At 44.1% G+C, this 20,582-nt stretch overlaps 1 protein-coding gene across 11 annotated transcripts in view; it reads right to left on the bottom strand.

Moving 5' to 3' along the window:
* Arhgap26 (Rho GTPase activating protein 26) overlaps window positions 1-20,582 on the bottom strand; it is a 774,669-nt gene that overhangs the window by 76,668 nt on the left and 677,419 nt on the right. For all 11 annotated transcript variants that reach the window (XM_030250607.1, XM_017317984.1, XM_017317986.1 and 8 more), the window contains 2 exons: window positions 12,932-13,091; window positions 2,695-2,833 (listed from right to left, as the gene is read on the bottom strand). In XM_030250607.1, coding sequence (XP_030106467.1) covers window positions 2,695-2,833; window positions 12,932-13,091 — 299 coding nt within the window. The remainder of the gene's footprint in view (window positions 1-2,694; window positions 2,834-12,931; window positions 13,092-20,582) is intronic.

Below are 20,582 nucleotides of genomic sequence, written 5' to 3'. Positions count from 1 at the left end.
CTTTGACAAAGTGAAAACTTTATAGTGCACTGTCACCTACTGGTGACAGCGACGACAAATCACGACTACATCAAAGCTCCCCACCTCCTGGCCCACACCTCCTCACACCTCCTCACACCTTCCACTCCGAAGCCCCTGCTTAGCTCCCCATAGCAGCCTGGGAACCATCCCCACTTCTCAGAAGAAAGTAAGTGCCCACATGCTGTCTTCTTACTATAAAATACACATAGTTTATAGTAACATACACCATCCAAGCAATGCACACATAGACATAGGTACCCATACATACATGCACATGCAGATTTTTCTATTGAAATGCCTATGAAGCTAGACCCTTTGCTAAAATCCAATCAGCTGGAGGCTGCAATCCTATTTCCTGTCACTGGGAGGAAGCTGTATTGCTTCATAGTCTGCAGCCAGGACACGGCAGCCTGTTCTACAGCTTAGATAGGCCTACTTTCACACATCCTTAACTTTAGGCTTCTGCCTCCTGTGATAAACACTAATCTCAGGCAAAGATCTAATTGATTTCGCCTCATCTCCCTCTCCTCCCCTCAATGCTGCAAAGTGTGCTTCAGGACCAGGTCCCAGGCTGCAGCCGCTCTAGGCAGACCATAGCCGAGCATTATCTGAAGCCTGGAGAAATGACCGACACAGCCTGCCTTGTCCCCATCTGCACCGCATACTGCTTAGCAGGAAACCTTAGGTGACCGGGCGCTCCTGGAAACCTGAGCCGCGCACATTACCCTGTAGCCTGATGCCTTATTCCCTCAGCAGATGGGATGAGGTCAGTCCTGTTCCAAGTGTTCCCTGGTACATGCAGAGGAGCCCAAGTTCTGAGCAGACTACGGAGATAATGGCCCCCATGCTCTCCCCCACCCCCTACACCAGATGTTCAAGAACACGGGCTACGGTTAGCAGGGAAGCCAACGTCAGAGCAGAATCCAAAATGTCAACGGCCTAGGAACTCTTTTAGGAAATGATATGAAGGAAATGATCTGAGTAGACATAAACAGATTTAAATATAAGAATGGTAACACTAGCTTTACTTATGAAAGCAAAGTATTTGACGCAATCCAAACCATGCTAACTCCCAAGGCGTGGCCTTACTATAGGAAATCAAAACATCTTTAAATAAATGAGGTTCTGAGAGCAGAAATATTTTGATTTTATGAGTTATGACAAGGAAGAGACCCTTACTTTTCAGTATAAAAAGAGTGAAACCTTGAGAGAGAAAACAACAGGACACAATGTAGATATGAGCCCTTTCCTTCCCGAGGTCCTCTCTGTACCTCTCACACAGATCAGTCTTCACGGTCACAGGAGTCACCATCACCACCCAAGTGCTCACTGAGGACCGATCCTGCCGCTGGCGCCTGACACGTGTTAATAGCCTTAGGCCGTCCAGCAGAGTTTAAGGCCTCAGTTCCTGCCCTGCACACATTTCTGGTAAAAGACCAGGCCCATTCCCTGATCTCTGCAACAGTCTGAGATTGTGGGAAACCACTGTCCCTAACCTGCAAGAATACAGGACCAGAGGCTCACCAGAAGTCTTCTATGGAGGCAGACTTCCCTCTGGGGCAATCTGGAGCTTTCTGCCAGGACACGGTATGGCCTCCCTTGGTTCACACTTCTCTATGAACATTGCTGTTGGAAGCAGGGCACTAATTCTCTCACTCAAGCAAGAACAGGTTACAGACAAGGCCTTATTCTCATATCCCTAGACCGTGAAGGCACCATGGAAATGTCAGCTGCATGTTAGGACTGGTTTTGGTGTCTATGTGTAACAGCCTTATGTCAGATGCTGTAATGAATAATTTTGTTAATTCTCAGGTTTACCCTCTAGGGCGAGCACTATTATCCCTCCTACAGATAAGCAAACTGAGGATGAAGGGGGCAGAGCTCTCTACTATGGTAAAGCTGGAATAAAAGTCAATACTGGCTGACCTCCAATAGATCGTGAGGTCTTCACTCTCATGATAGATTAACTGATTCCTCTTTATTTTGAGGTAGATATGTGCTGTGAAGCTTTCGCTAGCCTGGTACATTCTATGTGGATCAGGCTAGCTTGAGACTTGCAGAAATCCTCCCCCGTTGCCTCTGCCTTCCAACTGCTAGGACACTTGTTTCTTGTCACAAAAACTGAAATATGACTGTATACTTTAGGGCCTTGTACTCAATTATTGCAGAGAACTCAGAAGTCTTGAGATAAAAAAGTTTGGCACATTTGTGGTGTCATTTCTCTTCTACTTGGAAGAGAGAAGAATTAATTCTTTAATTCAGTAATTGATTCTAAATATTTTAAGGTGTCAACACAGAGAAGAGTAAGAGTAATCAGAAGGCCCTGATTCCCATGGACAGGCACATACTAGCAGACATGTGACTCCTCTGATAGTAACTCCATACCAAATTAAGGGAGAAGGACTGTTTCTATGACCTGCCGACAACGGTGGGACCACAGGCAGCACCATAGCCAACATCCTGCTATGCAACAGGGAGAAGAGGCTCAGGTTGTTGCCCAGACACCTCTCTTAGCAATGGAATCAGGCAGAGTACAAGAAGACAGAGCCTTTAAGACACCAAAGGCCAACAGCACACAGTAAGTCTAATGATGTCCACAGCAAGCCATGGAGGCAACAAGGATAACAAGGATGTCTCCACACACCACCCTGTCCCTGGGCAGCAGAGACTCACGTTTTTCTGTGGATGGCACAGCATGGAAGAGCGTCAGGGGCCTCTTGCTGCAGGATGGGGGCTTGGAGTCACTGCTTTTCTTCCGGGACAGGTGTAGCTGGGCGTTGGTGAGGGGCACATCAGGCACCGTGTTGAATATCTGCACATCAGGGTGACAAGAAGTTACACAGTTCTATGAGCTAGGAAGAAAGCTAAGGCCTGCATCATTATGACCAGGAGCATAGTGGTAACATAGAACAGGGAAGAAAAGCTGGGAAAGGCCTCCACAGAGACACTTCTAGGAACCAGCTCTGAGCACTTTCTCCAGTAACTGATCCTAGAGTTCATGTCTCCTTTTAATCCCTTCTGATATACGCAAAGGACTGAAAAGAAACAGAGATAATCTAAACCACTGTCTGCTGACAGTGAAGGCATTTTACTGCTGTTGCCTAGAACCAATTTATCCAAACGCCTTTCCTTTATTCACTGGGTCTCATCCCCAGTTATTTACAACTGCTTCACAATTTTATTTCAGACCATAAAACATATTTAAATTATGATCCCAAACTGACACAGAACAGGAAACATTGTTCTTCTTCCCCAACTATCCTCAGTGAGGACAGCCTTAGTCCTTCATCAGCTCTGTGCTAAGTGGGAAGGTGAGCTTTATCTTATTTCAAAGGATGGAAGTGGGTGACTGATAAACACACACACACACACACATACACACACACACACACACACACACACACACACACACACACACGTGCATGTACATACATGTACCAACTTGGAAAATGTACAAAAGTCTAAAACAAAGGAAAAAGAAAATCCTTTTCAGTTCTATTATTTACAGATTATAATTTTTAAGGTTTTGTACCCTTATAAGTTTTTTAAAACTTCATTGTGTTGTTATTACTTAAGACCACATGTAGTAGCTACCTTTTTAATTATTGTGGCAAATACCAGGCAAGAACCGACTTAAAGGAGTTTGATTTATGATATAAGGGTACGGTTTATTGTAATACAGATGTGAGGTAAGGGTGTAGTCTATCACAGTGTGGATGAGAGGTGAGGTGCCATCTATCACAGTTTGGAAGTCATGTTGGTGGGAGCACCCACAGCTCTGGCAGCAAGAGCACAGGGCTGCTTGTTCACATCTCAATGGATCAGAAATTTGAGGCAGACTAGGGGAAATGGGCGTGTCGATAATCCCCAAAATCTGCTCTCAGTGATCCATCCAGATATGCTCCACACCTCGAAAGTCTCATGAACTCCCTAAGTAAGAGTTTCAAACGCAAGCCTTTGGGGAATATCACATACTGAATTCACACCCATGTAAGAGAAACTAAAACCTTACCAACTCTTACTTGCCTTACTATAATAGTTCTTTACCCTGTGGCCGGTACTTACATGTGCTTACCATCTGTAAGTAGCAGCCACTTACTGTGGCTCCTGGGATGCCAGGCACAGCAATCTGTGCTTTATAGGCAACTCATCCAGTTCTCAGCAATTCTGCATCGCTTCTAATGTCCCAGCATTTTTAGCAAAATGAGGCTGTTGAAGTTATAGATATAATTACACAAGACAACACAGGCTCCCCTTCTCTTAGATGCCTCTGTAAATGCATATGATAATAACACTCTTCAAACAATCACCAGAATTCTTTTGAACACCCACTTTGCAGAGGTACCGTAAGTGTCGTGGTGAATGAAGCAATTGTGTTCCCTGTGGTTAGAGGATTTACAGTCCAGTAGCTGTGATTTACTAAGTATTTGCCACACCAGGCATGGAGCTGAGTGCATTGTATGAGTTCTCATTAATGCTAAACACACTTTTCCACAGCTGAGATTATATCCTTTACATAGTTTTATACCCGACTTATCTTGTGTAACATTATATTGCAGCATTCAAAGATGATTCCAACGGGTTACATAAGCACCTCAAATTTACTAAGATACTAAAACTGACTGATCCTTTTGTTATAACCTCTTAACACTGTGACATTAGCCTCCTGGATGTCCTCTTTCTAGCAGTAAGAGTTATAGGAGGATGGTGGTGGCCCTCTCCATCCCTTTCATTTATGGCTGGCTCTAAGTATCCCACAATTATTCTTGTGGCCCTCTTCTCTGTGTATATATCTTAAAGCAATGTCCAAAGCTGAGATGCAGGAAGCTAAGTCACAAGAATTATGAGAGTTTCAGCTGGAACAGCTGTTCTCTCAGGGTTGGCAGATCCTTGGCTCGGATGATGCCAGCCAGTCATTTAAGGCAGTCTCACTCCCAAACACAGCTGTCGGGAAGGAAGGCCACACTGTTACATTTTCTCTATTAGACTCAAACTTGAAACAGGATAAACTGAGCACTGTATAGAGTTGAGATCAACTGGGGCAAGGGTTAGGCAGAGAATAAGAAACTTTCATCTCCAGAGCAGCCAGAGCCCCTAGTAATAAACCGACTGACTAGCATTCACTCCTGCAATCTCTTGGAGCCTTTGTAATGTAACGCAAAATGGAGGGGCTGTGGTTATGGTTGAGCCCAAGAGTTGTAACCTCCAAGCAGCTCTTCTTTCCTCTTCCCCTACCCATGCTGAGCCTCAGCCACTCTGCAGTTGACATCTCAATGAGCACTCTCATTAACAGTTAAGATGGCTTCTAGATATGTGTGCCTGTGCCAGCTAAGCTCTGAGCTGGGCATCTCACATGACTCCTCCCTAAGCTGAAGGTCAACTCAGCCTAGGGCACAGCATGACCATTTCACAAGAGCCATCTCTGATCCTGCCCTGTGGATCTAACAACCAGGAGTGAAGCCCTGGGGTTGCAGCAGCCATTCAGTCAATTCATCCTCTCCAGCCAAACTTCAAGGGAAGCAACTGCCCCAAGTCCCACGAGAATGGATTGTTAACAAGTAATGCATCTCTTAGCACTCTTTTGCCTCTGGCCCAGTACCTTCCGCAATCCCTTGCTGAGAGCATCTAGTGATGAATCCAGAGTTAGGGGCAGGCCAGGTTGGAGTAGCCTCCCATAACTCTGCCTCTGGCATCCAGATATTATCTTTCTTCCTAATGAAGAAAGATATATCCATTATCCACTATAGTGCAGTGGGAGAAGATGGCAGGTTGCATTTTAAATTCAATTGTCGATAACACAGAGAATATCTATTCTTTCTAAGAACTGTGGCAGATGTTCATTTAGACACAGACTAGGTTTTAAGTAAGGCACATATTTACACAGATGTATGAAAGACTGCCCCACAAAAACAGTAGGAAGTGACATGGGAACACAAAAAGGAGAATGTCTCTCTGCTCATTTGCTATTTTCTCGAAAAGTTATGTAAGCAGACCACAATCCTGTCTACAAGAGAATTTTTACCATGGGTGGGCACTTCAACACCAAAATCCAGTTCTATGGGTCTGTTTATGAGCCAGGTACAGGCGTCTAGAGAACTCTGTTAAGCTGTCCTTGGAATCAAATACAAATACAATATGCACAAGAGCACATTGCAAAATATAAAGTGCTAGGCACAGGGCCAACATGTTCTTCATACAAGTAAGTTTTCCTAAATGCAAGGGCACCTTTGTAAATGAAGCCACCTTGACACAAACATCCAGTAAGAAGCTGGGGTTGGCACGGTGGCATAGGACTAATCTGAATACTCAGGAGGTTAGAGCGGGAGGTTTGCTTTGCAAGTTCAAGTCGAGGCTGGACTACATACTGAGTTCAAAGCCTGGAATATATAGCAAGAATGTAGAAATTACTGTCCACATGGCTGCTGCTCATTTTGAACACTTCAGAACACCCCAGATGATTTTCCAGCTATCTTCTGGCCACGCCAAAGGTTTTGTCTGTGATACAAGTTAAAGCTGGAATTCTCATGAGCCTGAATTACACAGCTCTGTGGGTCACTCCAGCTCTATTGCACAAATGAAGTTTTCTTTGGGTCATGAAGAAAGCCGCTGTACAAAGGACTCTGTAATCTGCGAGCATGAACTCATACAATCTACAAAGTCTACCACGTGTTGGGGACAATGCACTCATTTCACAGAGACTTTCCAAATTAGCACAGAGAGGACAGCTTTAGTCTGTGCCCCAAGTGTCCTGCTCAGGCTCCTGGACTTACGAACTAATTCCAACTTAATCAGGAATGCCTTACACATAAAAGCCAGGAAGACTGTGGACCTGCCAGGAGCCACAAGAGAATAAAATTGTAAAATAAAAATACAACTGAGAGGAACTTTTCCAAGTAGCCCCGATTTCAAGTTCCCTGTGAGTGGAATTAACACATCCATAAACACCAGGCTACTTTTTCCCCTTAAGCCAGGCAGGATCAGGGTTGCAGTCAGCCAGCCTCGGGTGAACACCAGGTCTTGAGGCACACTCACACACCACCACCAGACCTCACTATCCGTGAGACCTGCCGTACTGTCCTATCACCATATCAAATATAAGAAGGGAATTTAAAGTACTGTGATGTGTAAAAGCAAGCAAGCTTCAAAGCCAGAGGGACCTGTGGTCGAATTCTGGCTTTGCCACCTCCTAGCTGTATTATCTCAGACAAGGTCTTTAACCCCTCTGAGCCTATGTCCCTTGTAAAGATGAACACATAACACCTGCTGTGTACATCTTTTGAAAAGACAAAGAATATAAAATGAATAATATTACACTGGTAAAGCACATAAAATTCACTGAGTGTTTCCATGATGTTACATTTACGCACCTTAAAGGCATGAATGATTCCCTACACAGTAACTCTACCAGGGAGATGCAGTTTCTGACATCCTGTAAAGAAGGAAACTGAGTCTCCCAAAAATCAACTCACTCGTCCAAGGTCACACAGCTAGACAAAGACCTAGATGTCCTGATTGACTGAGGCCTAGCTAGCTGGGTCTTCTGGAGTGTTCTGAGAGACAGATGATAGAACATAAAGATCACAAGCCTTGTGGGCTGGCAGATTAGATTTTAGGCTTTTGATAGGTCTGTGCCCTTGAGCAAATTATGTAAGTGTCTGACCTCCAAATGTCTCATCCACAAAAAGGCCCAGGACCACAGTGAGGGCTAAGGCACCTAGCAGTTTGGCCTTTGCTGTGCAAAAGACATTTTATTTTTATTTAAGAGAGAGACAGAGAGACAGAGACAGAGCGGCTGAAAGTCAGAGAGACAGAAACATAAAGTATAAAAATAAAGAAAAAAAAACAGATCTCAAAAATGAATTATTTGAGCTCAAAACATGAGAATTCAATCTTTAAGTGTAAATTTAACTACATTCCTTACAGACTATCAGCTTTACCTACCTGCAGCCATGTTAGTATTGATGGTCTTTTTCCCCGTGTGTGACCTACAGAGTATAGGGGTTTGGGGCTCTTTTCGGGCCCATTTGATACTGCGGAGCCTGACACTTGTGGAATTTGTTCTTAGCTACCTTGCTCCCCCAGTTTTACACCTTGGCTAATCCTGGCTGTCACATGCCCCTGCAATTTAAAAGGATTAGGAGTCTCTCTGTCAAGTGGGCCCTGTATACTTTATTATGTGCTGTGGTTTTTATGGGAGGAAAATGAGGTCACAATGAAGAGCTTCTGAGTCTATGGCTGGGATGACAAGAAATCACTCTCCAGTCTTGGGATCGCAACACAGAACAGCAGCAGGCTAGCTGACAACTGACTCTGGGGACTGTTCTTGAGACACAAATTCCTCAGGGTCTCAGGTAACACCTGAGTAGAAGATGAGGAACCCTGGCCTGGGGAAGGCAGGGCCACAGCTCCTCTGCTCACTGAAGGTGTTTCACTCACAGGGCAGGTGGAACCTGAAGCCCAGCCACTTCAAGCCTGTGACTCAGGCAAGCCACTGCAGGGCTTGTCATTTACCACGAAAAAGCCAAATCCAGAGGCTATAGCTACAGAGAGTTTTGTTTGTTTTGTTTTGTTTTGTTTTGTTTTTGGTTGTTGTTGTTTTTAAAGGACAGTTGAAAATCTTAAACCCTGCTGGTATCAGCACTTGGGGGTGGGGTAGAGATCAATAATTTGGAAAGTAGTTTGAAGAATTTTACTTAAAAATCCCTCAAAAGGAACCATTATATTTAGTAACTAAACACACACACATACAGGGGTGGTGGTGGTGGTGGTGTGTGTGTGCCCGAGTGTGAGTGGGTGTAGGTGTGGATGTGTGGGTGTGTGCACGAGCTGTGATTTTCCCTATCTCCAGAAAGAGCCTAATTTCCTACTACCTCTGCTAATAGAGAAGAATTATATAAAATACAACATCAAACTGTAGCCCCATTATAATATCTTGAGGGATATTAAAGAGCTTTGCAATATAAGTAATTGCTAGTTTACCTAGAGTTAAATAGGGGTAACTATGCACTCAATCTGACTAGCTCCCTACATTAATAGAGTACTGCACACAGCAGCTGCTGTTAAGAAGGAAAATGTTAGAGGACAGAGAAGAAGCACTGTGTTCTGGTGTACAGGCCCTTCTTTCTTGCTTCCTCAGGTTTACACAGACAGAATCCAAACGAACAGCAGGATGGTTGCAGTGAGTCTAGGCACATTTTATCATTACTAGTGTTAATTTTGCATACCAACAAATGTCAAATATTAAGAAAATGAAAAGCAAATGCCAAACACCTGCCAGTTGCAGATTGACCAAGTGCATATTAATTAATATGCAATTTGTGTGTAAAGTCAGAGAGTAAGTAGTGCAATAAATTCGGTGCCATCAACATTTTTTTTCCCAAGGGCAAATGAAGGCAGCTGAGTGGGCCCAAATTGCACTGACTACCTGGACGGTTGCTAGCTCATCTCTGGCACAGGAGGCCAAGAGTTAACATATATTAAAAAGAATACACTTCTGACCGTTGTTAGTAGTTAAAGATCTACTCTCTCATCTCTCCCAAAGCCCGCTGATAGATTTCAAGGGAACGCTCACATTTTACGGATGCTAATGGCAGCACCACACACTACTCATAGGCATGCGTGCATAGAGGCATCCTCCTATTTCTCTAGAAACCTTCTCCAGAGCCACATCCAAAAGAAATGCCATAAACTGTCCAGAACGCAAGGAATCAGTCTCCTATTGTGGTGGGACTGAGCAGTGCACTGTACCAAGCGCAACCTGCCTGAAGCATAGCTAGCAGGCAATGCGTTTCCTTGACATGTACCTGTTCTTCCTTAGCATCTAAAACTTTAAAAACCATTGACACATTAACCCTTAGAAAGCGATCGGGAGGAAAACTTTGTAAGGAACTGTTAAATTTCTGTAACTGGGGCATTTCAGATGATAGCTATAATATTTTATTTCTTTATTTCTAACTAGATACATGAATATTATCTCCACTATAATACCAAGCATTTGTCTACTTGATAGTTTAGGCCTTCAGGTTAAACTGTGAGTTGGGGAGGGGTCTAGTCATATAGAATTGGAAATTTTAAAGAAATAACCATTACTATAAAGCAAATGTGTTGAGAGCCAAGATCTTTGCTTTCTGGGCTTTCAATTCTGTTCTTCTCTAATGGCCACAGAATGCCAGTGGAGTTCTAGGTGTATATATAGTCCCTGGAGGAAAATTATTAGGCATTTGAGGAGACTACCTACTGATTTCCACACTGGTGCAACCAGTGTGTAAGTCTATAGGCAGTGTATAATGGTGTCTCTTCCCCACATCCGCCAGCATTTCTTGTCATTTGTTTTCTTGATGACAGCCATTCTGGCTTATTGAGATGCAATCTCAAACTAGTCTTAATTTGCATTTTCCTAATGGAAAAAGATGCAGAATTTTTTTCTTGAACACTGCTAGGAAAATTAAGTGAGGTGGTAGCTACGTGGCTGCTTAGACAGTATCTTGTGAATAAGTTGTGAGTAAAAATTATTTTTATCAAGTTATGTTTCTGGACCGTATTTATTAACACTATCCATCAGTTCAACTGAATAAAAAAAGAAATGAGTATGCATTACCAGCATGGACTAGGGAAGGTCAAGGATCTTATGGATTCTTTTGCTCTGTCTTTTCGTATTCAGGGACATTTGCTTCCTAATAACTTTGTAGAATACTGTCTCCCTCTCAGATCAGCTGGAACAAAGTCTCCAGACCTTTGAGACCCAGTACTTGTGTGGGCTCCAATGCTTTCCCTAGCCAGTATGAAGGTGTATCACAGACTCCTAAGAAGGGCAAAGGAAGGTTCTCAGTAAAAAGAGCTCAGAAAAAAGGAAGTTTCTGCCCTCACAGGCACCGTCTAGAATGTGTGTAGACTCAATTTATATAACTAGAGTAAAATACCTGAGGCTGGGTAACTTTTGGAAGAAAAGAAACTTAGTCGGGTTCATAGTTCTGTAAGTTTAAGGCCAAGGAACCATATCTGATGGCAGCCTTCTTGCACATTTAGGTGCAGGGCATTGTAATCGAAGAGACAGTGTGTGTGTGTGTGTGTGTGTGTTTGTGTGTGTGTGTGTGTGTAAGAGATAGAGGGAGGGAGAGAGGGATTGAGGGGGAGAGAGGGAGGGAGGGAGGGAGAGACTGTCGATCCTTTTGTGTTCTGATTGCTCTCTTACAAAGTGATATTTAGTCAGGGGCTCAGTCTAAATGCCAACATCTAAGTCTGATCAGTAAGTAAACACCTCAGCCTGGCAGAAAAGGTGAGTGCTATAGAAAAGGAAAGGAGGTGGACAAGGGAAAGGACTGGGCCTATGACATTCTATTTGCAGAAGTCTGGACAGTCCCCCTCTGAAGACACTTGAGAGTGCTGAAGAAAACATGCCGTGTAATCTTCAAGGTGGAAGAGTGTCCCATCCAAGTGATGGGAACAGCAGTAGCTAAGGAGTCAAAACAGAAGTGTACCTGCCATGTGCAAGGAACCATAGAGTAGTCAGAGCCAAGGAGGCAGCAAGAAACATGAGAGAGAAGATGACGACTGTGTGGGACTCACAGGCTCCTAGCAAGAATGGCCTTCAAACCCAGCCATGCGGGAGTCACTGAACAGCTTAGGCAGCACACAACTGATGTGAGCTCACTTGGCACGTCAGGAGAGTCATTGTGGTAGATGGTATCAGAATAAACAGGCCAAGTGGAAACAAGGAGGCAAATCAGGAGGTTCTTGCCAAAATTCAGACCAGGGGTGACAATGGTTTGCATTGTTCTTATCCATAATATTGTCGTGTGCAAGGACTGGTCAGAATCTAAATTTGTTTGCATGAATATTCTCATTCTAGGCAAAGGTTTTATTTAGGAAGGGGAACATGTATCATTATTATCTTTTTAAATCAAGTTCCAGAGTTATGTATGTGAAAAAGCCACCTGGGGTAATTGACACAGGCTCTGAGCAGCTTCTCAGGGATTTGCTACTAAGAGTAAAGAGGACTGAGCAGGACTTAAACGGTGCTAAAGAATTTCACAATGAATGGGGGTGAAGGGTGGTCTTGAGACACACTGTTGTATTCCGGAGCTCTTAGTAACTGTGTTCACTTGACAAGGTCAAGTTAGTCAGAATTCCAGCAAGGATGAGGGGCGGGGCCTCCCAGGCTACTGAGGAGCTGCTGGCATTGATGGCCTCTGGAGGCTTCACGTGCTCTAGTGGATGTAGTCACACGGCTATGCATGCAGGTAATGACTGACTGGACTAAACTGGATTTTAAGGGAGAAGGCCATGAAGGTGGTAGTGGGTATACTTGAGGAGTCCAGGGAGAGCTGGAAGGGAAGAGCACTTCATACCTTTATACAGCTCTCTAAGAAAAAAAAAAGCTTAACAAACAATAGACGAGATATTCCAGTGACTTAAAAGCAAAGGTCACAAGCATATATAAACACCTTCAAATGCACACGCATGAATACATGCATGAACATGTGTATGGAACTTGTACTATCTACATAATCAGAAACTAGACTACAGAAAAAATACTTGCAGCACAAATGGGAAAACTTCAGCATACCTAGTAGTAGCAAGCCCATACAGATAATCAAGTAAAAAGTAAAACGGTACCCCTTCACTGGACGTCGAAGAAAAACAGCAACAAAGAGTGCCCAGCGCAGTCCCTGATACAGAATAAGGACTCAATGAGATTGTACCCATCCCCACATCTCTAGAGCCACTAAGAGCTATGGTGGTCCCCTCCACCAGTCCTCTCACATTTATCAACACCAGGACCATGACTTCACCATCATCACTATTCAAGTGCCGTTAGCAATGCAAACCTAGCCTGAAGGTAAGTCCCAGTGTGTGGCCCCACCCGCAGGCTGAACTTGACCCTCTGCCGCCAGGGACACTTCTGCCTCACCTTCTCATGGTTCTCGATTAAGATCTCGATGACAATGTTCTGAAACTTGATGTCCATGATGGCCGCCACAGTTTCTTCCTGAGGCCGAAGCAAGGTGGGTCCAAACACCACGCCCAGGTTTGCCACAGTCATCAGATTCTGCTTGTGGTTGTTAGCAACACTGGAAAGGGGAAAGAACAAGTGAGAGATGTCGTGCACACACAGACAGCTCACCTTCTTGGGTGCCTCTGGCCTCCCTGCCTGCATCTAGAGCAGGCAAGACTCGGGACATCTCTGGATGCCATGAATCAAAGAGCAAGTTTTCTTTTGTATCTTCAACTACAGTGTTCACAGATCTCATTCAGCATTCACTTCAGGGTGTGATTTCCACTTGGCCTAAAACAGCCAGCCAACGAGCCAAGGCCATCTGCCAGGTGATGAAGTTTTGCTCACCCAAGTCATACTCTCTAAGTCCAGGTAACTCCCCATCCGTCTTGATTACAACTTCTGTACCTGTCAAGGGGTTTTCCCTCTGCATTGTCTCCAATGCAGATCAAGAAGCTCCTAGTTTTATTCATTTGCAAAGATAGACATAGCTTTCTTTCTAAAGGAAATAGCTGGTATTTAAACCATGTCAGGAAATTCGGTACTCTAAACCCTAAGTATTAAACACTCGTTTGATTAAACACAAGGCTTGCATTAAGTGAAACATGTGGCATCAACAGAAATAAAAAATGCACTACTGTTTATCTGTGTGTTTATACTGCATGTACACTCAACGTTTAAAGAAGGGATGAGGTCAGTAGTGGCTATGTCAGAGTAATCTGCTAAATATACATGCATATTTTTAGATAAAAAAAAACTATTCAAAATACATATATCTGAACTCCATGCCCAAGCTATAAAATTCAGTGGTTCATAAGCCCCTTGAATAAAAACGTAGGGATGGGTCACTGGCAATACACAAGTTAGTGCCATTCAGCACTGTTAGAGAATACTAGAAGATTCCTTAATCGCCTGCTGGAAGAGGGAAGCTATTCATTACTAACTCAAACCTAGAGAGAAGTCTGGGAAGAGACACTTCCCATAGACTGAGGTCGCCAGGGTTGAGGGCTGTTGACACTCAGTATCTTGCATGCAGGCCTAGCACTGCCTATGCTGTTTCTCCTGAAGACTTCCATTGTGTGGGAGAAAGGATTCACCCACTTTAAATGTCTGCTTCTAAACCCCGTCGTTACTGAAATTTTACTTCAACCAATTTTATCATTTGATGTACACTCTTGGATATGTGCAGTTTTTTAGATTTGGTGTACACTTGTGGATACTCATAGAAAAAGCATACCTTGCCCCAACTCCTCTCTACGTTTCTGCTACTTTCCATTGACAAATAGCATGTATGTACTTTGGCAAACATGAAGGTATTGGGTTCCTCCTCTCTTTAAAAGGAGTAGTGAGGGTGGATGGCATGTCCACTTCATTGCCTGTGGTTTGGGTGGGTTAATGTGATCATGGGTGGGAAGTGCACTGATGAGAATAATTTTCTACCGCCCTCCTCCTCTTCTCCCACCTTTCTGCCCTTGCCCGTGTCACTCTGTGGCCTAGAACGCCCTTGCTAGCTCTGTGCTTGACAAATCTTCTCTGTAAGGCTCAGCTCACATGGTCCCTTGCTTTGTGCACTGTCCTGGTCTCCATCCCGGACTCAGACAGATGCTCTCACTCAGTGACAGCGTCTCCACCATGAGAATGAACACAGACTAACGTATTGAACCTGACAGAGCCAGTGACAAGCAGGATGACACGTGATGAAACTTAAAGCATGGTGGGAACTTCTTGGTAGATGTAAGACTAATATTCTCAGCCCAACTGAGAAATGTCTAATGAGTATCAATAATGTGGGGATAATTGTACCTAAACTATCCCAACCTCCCTTTTCAAAGTCTCAGGCTGTGTTCCACTTCTTAGATTTAATTAATGAGTAATAATTACTCTGATTTGCTGGCCCTGAGGTCCAAAGGCATTTGGAAAAACAGTATAGAAATTCTGGGTTGGCAACTCTGAATATAAATAGGCTTGAGGCTACCCAACAAATTAATTTCCCATTTAATGATCCATTTTCTTCTGGAATTTAAAACACATTGATCTAAGTCTTGAGAAACTTTTTAGGGACAAGCTTGTACCTTCCCATTGCTGCTATTATATCTGGGCACTGCAGAAATAAATTGGTCTGTCACTTGATAACTTCGGCTCACAACTTGGTACAGCTTTGTTCATTACTCCGGAGTGAATTATTAACGACTTGAGATCTCTGTGTGTTCCAGAGAGGAAGGCCTAGACCTCAGCCTCTGCTGGCACCAGTCATGAATTATAGCTTGACGGATTTACAGATGTGTGGGTAGCAGGCTGGCAGGGTGCTGGGAAGCCGGTCCAGCAGAAGCCTCGGGACTCAGTCATTAGTGAGATCCATAAAACACTAGGCCTGCCTTCTGTTCTCTTAATTGTACTGCCTGGGCTCCTCCTCACACAGTTCAGAATGTCATGTTGAATCCTGTCTTAGCATCTACACACACATGCTTCTTATGTGTTAAATTCTTCATTGACACGTGCCTTTCAGTCCACTGTGTCCACATGGGCTACTCTGCTAAGGTGCCTTCCACAAACATTGCAAGCTCACCTTTGAGGGTGCAGGGGAGGAGTTCACCTGTCAGGGGAGGGAAGGAAGCCCTTGCTCCTTCTGTGACCCTCAGGGAAGTTGCTGGGAATCTTCACCCTATGCTCCATGCAACTGGACTACAGTTAGCAAGTGATGAACATGTTTCAGTGAAAATGCGCATGTTCGAGGGACTCCTGTCATCTTTGTTTCAAGGGAATTAGCTTGACAGTCTGGATCTCCCTCTGGGGGAGAGAGAAAGGGGGAAATCACTTCCAGATGAAGGGGGTTGTAATACAGAGAGCATCATGACGGGTAAGGCAGTAGCCCACCCTTTTAGAGGCACATTAAGAAAGGCCCTCATACTACATAGAGATCACGTCTGTTTTCCTTGAGTTGAAATGGGAGTTAGGGCCATGTAAGTGCTGTGTTCTTTACAACCACAGACTGCCACAAAGGCCTCAAATACCTGTAAGCCTAGAGCAAGGTTTGCAATCTGGCTGTCTCTGAGTCCTGGATGCCTGTGTATCCTGGACTTGATGTGGTAGTGGCAGGCAGGGTCTACACAGATCCTGTGGCTATAATAAGCCTCTAATAACAGCACAGAACCATTGTTGCCTTCCCCGCTCCAGCCTCCAGTACCAACTATACAGAACCTCAGACCCTAAGGATGTTGGAGGCTTTACAAAAAGACCTAGAATGTTTTATGCACATTTGGCTTTTATAATAACTCTAGATTAGTAGTTTGGATCTTTCTGACCATAAGAGATGTTTCATACAACACACATATACATGCACAGCATACATATACCCAACAGTTAGTGGGATGCATCTGATATTTTATATACTCTTTTAAATTTTACTAAATTGATTTTGCAACCCACTTTTGCACCAAGAACTACAATTTGCAAGGAGCATAGTGTGCAAATACCAATTCCTACATAGAAAAAAGAAAATAAGGCAGAGGGAGATGGTCACCCATTGGTTAGTCAGAGAAAGAGTGGCTGGATAAAACTCAGGTCACATGGCCTTCTCAGGCAGGAAACAGGAATGAAGACACCTACCATATAAACGGGAAGGCTGTTAAAGCACAGGTAACTTGTCACTCTCTTGGGATGGTTTATCAGCCTAACAGAGGACAGCTGCTTCTATCATGGTGCTAGGGCATGATTCACAGCAGGTACCAGTTTAAAGCCATACTGCAGTAATGTTTAATAGCTGCTTTGTTTGGGGGCAAGGATAAGTACTTATCCCATTGTGTTTTATAAAACAAACAAGCAAAAACAAACAAACAAACAAAACCATGACACATTTGAAATCTATAGAAATGTTCAGGAAACCACACACTCATTTTCCTTCACTTACTCATCAGCATCTTTGGCACAACAGGCTGAGAGGCTCAGAGCTACTTCATGACACCAACAGCTTCATGCCCTAATCTACCTAACAAGCAACCTAAGCTCACCACCCTGGAAAACCAACTCGGGGTAGTGCGAGTCTACTGCAGCTGCAGCAAGCTTGCTCCTTCAAACCAAGTTTCCCATTCCATCTTTCAGGGCGCCTCTACACGGACGGACGACTCCCTTTTCTCAAGCGTTATAAGACTAAAGCTGGATGACGGCCTTGAAGTGCCTCCTGCAGAGGATGCAGGCAGGCTTAGGGCTAACACTCCTGAAAGTGAGAGAGTGGGTGGGAGATCAAGCAACAGTAAATATCACCTTAGTTGCTAACACCTTCTTGGGGGAAGCCCCAAGGCTGGGCTTGAGGATGGCTGAGGATTCGCTAGAAACGAAGCTGCTATTTTGTGGTTAACCAGCTAAGTGTTAAGTTTCCAGGGTTTTTAATTTGGTTGCTTTCACCAATTTCGAATCCCTAAGTGTGTGTTGCCTAGATACCACTTGGACTTTCTGAGGTGGGACTAGTATGAGGGTGTTGGGGGATTCTGCCAAGAAAGTCCATCAGTGTCATAAATACAGCTTTTCTATGCTGTCCCCAAAGGAAAGAGTAACAGAAGTAGCTCTATATGGCCCACACGGTCACATTAATTCCTGGGAATGGTTATTTAGTGAATGGCCATACTCTGAGCTTTGAATAATTAATAAAGTACTATTTCTGAAGAGTACTTTTTATAGCCCCACTTGCCCTCCATGAGAGCACTCTCAGACAGGCCCTCTATTGGCCACAATTATACAGCTGCAGACCCTGAGACACTGAGAAGTGAAGACGCCACTTGTGCTCATACAGCCAAGATGGAACTAAGTCAGTAGAGCCTGTCCTCTTAGCCATGGCTCTCAGTTGTTTCCACATAACCAATGACAAGAGGTATCCTTATTCCTCAGAAACCCCATACAAATGAATATAGACATATCACAGAGTCACCCAGGGCTATGATAGAGGCATGAAAGAAGAAAGGTTGGTCCTTCATCCATGACATAGACTGTTGAGCTGAAACAGGAAGGACCCTGTGACTCCCTCTGAAAGCAATGTATCAGACTACACCGCTTCTTCCCCTTCCTACCACACATATGGCTGTCTACTTGGTAAAATGATGAATTGATCCTTGAATGTGACAGAATAGTATTTATGGCTGGCTGGCACAGCCAGAGAGCTGCTTTCTAGTGGTGTAAGAATAAAGCCATTAGGTAGATAAATTAAAAGGAAGGGGGCTGGCAAAATGCTTTTTATAGCCCCAGACTGATAAAATGATAGCTAAGGGGTGCCAACCCAGGCTATGCTCTTTCCTCCAAGATGTCTCAAGGCTCCCTGGGTATGAATAACTTGCCCCTGCTTCTGGTGGCATAAATGTCCATGTTTCTGGATGGACAAAGATGCCTGCTAAGATGTCCCTATTGACCAGAACAACTTATGTCAACTTTGGGCCCACTTGCAGAGACCCACTTGATCCTAGACATTCTTTAGAGAAATAGAGAGCTGTGGGGGAAACAGAGACGAGAGGCTCTGTGCACACAGTCTGCACTCTAAGCAGGGGTGTTCTGAGGACCAGGTACACAGCCAGTTCCATTTCTACTCAGCTCCCCTAGAAGTCAATACTACTCTCTTCAAAATCCACCAAAGGTCCTCTCGATATTTTAATCTTCAAGCTGAAAGCTGTTGGCAGGAAGTATGATGGGTTTTCAAAAATTGCACACAAAACTGTCATCTGGTCCAGTAATTCTAATTCCAGGCACATCCATAAAAGAACTACAAGCAGGGACTCAAGGTATCTGCACATCCACCTTCATGACCACTCTCTTCAACCACTGTTACAACACATTCAGGAGCCTGTGGGGAGATGGACGGTTCAGCAAGACATGATCTACACCTGCAGTGGAGTGCTGCACAGCCTTCAAAAGAGATGGGTTTCTGGCAAACACAACGGGGACAGAATCTGAGGACATTATATTAGGTGAAACAAACCAGCCAGAGGGGTGAGTACTGTCTGATTCACTTACAGAGATACTCCAATTCAGACTCAGGGACAGAACTGTGAGCAGCGCAGGATGGGGGAGGACAAGGGAGAGATTGTTCCATGGTGCAGACTTTAGGTTCTGCAAAAGGAAACACTTGCAGATGGCCAGGTTGACAGGTGTATGCCATATATGTATTTATACCACTCCGCTATAGTCTTTAAAATGTCTGATGTGATAAAAATGTTACATATATTGTATAATACTAAAAGTTGGCGATCCAATGGGAAGAGGAGAGAATGTGTGAGACACCTTTACTAAGTCCTATGCACCGGTGACACCAAGGTGATTCTCTGCCACTGCCCTTTGCTATTTCACCTCTGGGCCTTCTTTCTTCCTGATCCTCAATGCCTTGGGAATCCAACAGCCCTCTTTACCTGGCTCTCTTCTAGGCCATTCTCACTTCCTCAGAGGGGTTTTTCTGGCTACCCACAGTAGGTCAGGTCTTGCACTAAACTTGTAGCTCCTCCATTATCCTGTGTCAGCACTTGCTGCACAATAACGGCGTCACCATTCACTGAGGGGTCTATGGCTGTTCCTTCCACTTAGCAAAAGTTTCAAGAGTACACGGTGGTGGGAGCCTCCCTATGACTACCCCAGTATCAGGTACAGGGCGACATATAACTTGTGGAGTGTGAAGAAAGGAATAACATGCGGATGCTGTGGAGGCTGACATCTTGAAAATGCACAGAAGATCAGCAGTACTCAGTTCCTGCTTCAAACTTGCATGTAACCTATCAGGGTCTCAGATCTTCAGTTGTGCCAGGGGTAGTGGAGAGGCTACCAGGGCAGCTGCCCTGACAGCTGTAGTACATGACAAACCAGGTATCACTGTTGATTACACTAGCCTGCAAGGTATAAGGCCATCAGATATTTACAGGGTATAATAATCATTATTATATGAATTACCTAATGTGTATTGTATAATATAGTATAATGCACAAATTATTATATTGGTCTCCTTCCAAACATTTTTCATAGCTTCTAGGATAGAGTACCCTATATTAATTTTTTTCATTCTCAAATCCCTCTCTCTTCTGCCTGCCTTTAATTATTACAATGATTACCATCAATAACTAACAGCAGTATTAGTCACGTGTTTTCTGCAACGTGGGCATTAATTACTTCATCAATTACTTCGTTTGAAAATTGTCCCATGAATTAGGCTCTAATATTGTTCAGCACTACAAAGTTACAACTCTGACAAATTACATATCTAGTAAGTGGCAGACGTGGAATGTGAGGCCAGTCTGACAGCAGAGCTACTGATCCTCAGGGTTCTTCGAGGATGGTGTGGTCTGGGCATGGTGCAGTCCTCCCTGGCTATTCTTCCTTTCCACATGGCCTATGTTTAGGGAGCTCATGTGGCAAAGGGAAACTGGGTCGTGTAGTCCTGTCTGGAGGTTGTTTAAAGCAATCAAGGATATTAGTTCATCTATGGCCAATAACAGTCTTGAACATCCCTGAGTTTCTCTAATGGGAATACACTAAACTAGGCCATGGGAATTACTGTTTCCCATGGAATGGGTGTGGCTCAGTCAGGAAAAGAACTGTAACT

Source organism: Mus musculus, chromosome 18, assembly GCF_000001635.26.
Source record: "Mus musculus strain C57BL/6J chromosome 18, GRCm38.p6 C57BL/6J".
Taxonomy (NCBI): Eukaryota; Metazoa; Chordata; class Mammalia; order Rodentia; family Muridae; genus Mus; species Mus musculus.
The sequence above is the reverse complement of the archived record's forward strand: the minus strand, read 5'-3'. Positions and strand labels throughout refer to the sequence as shown.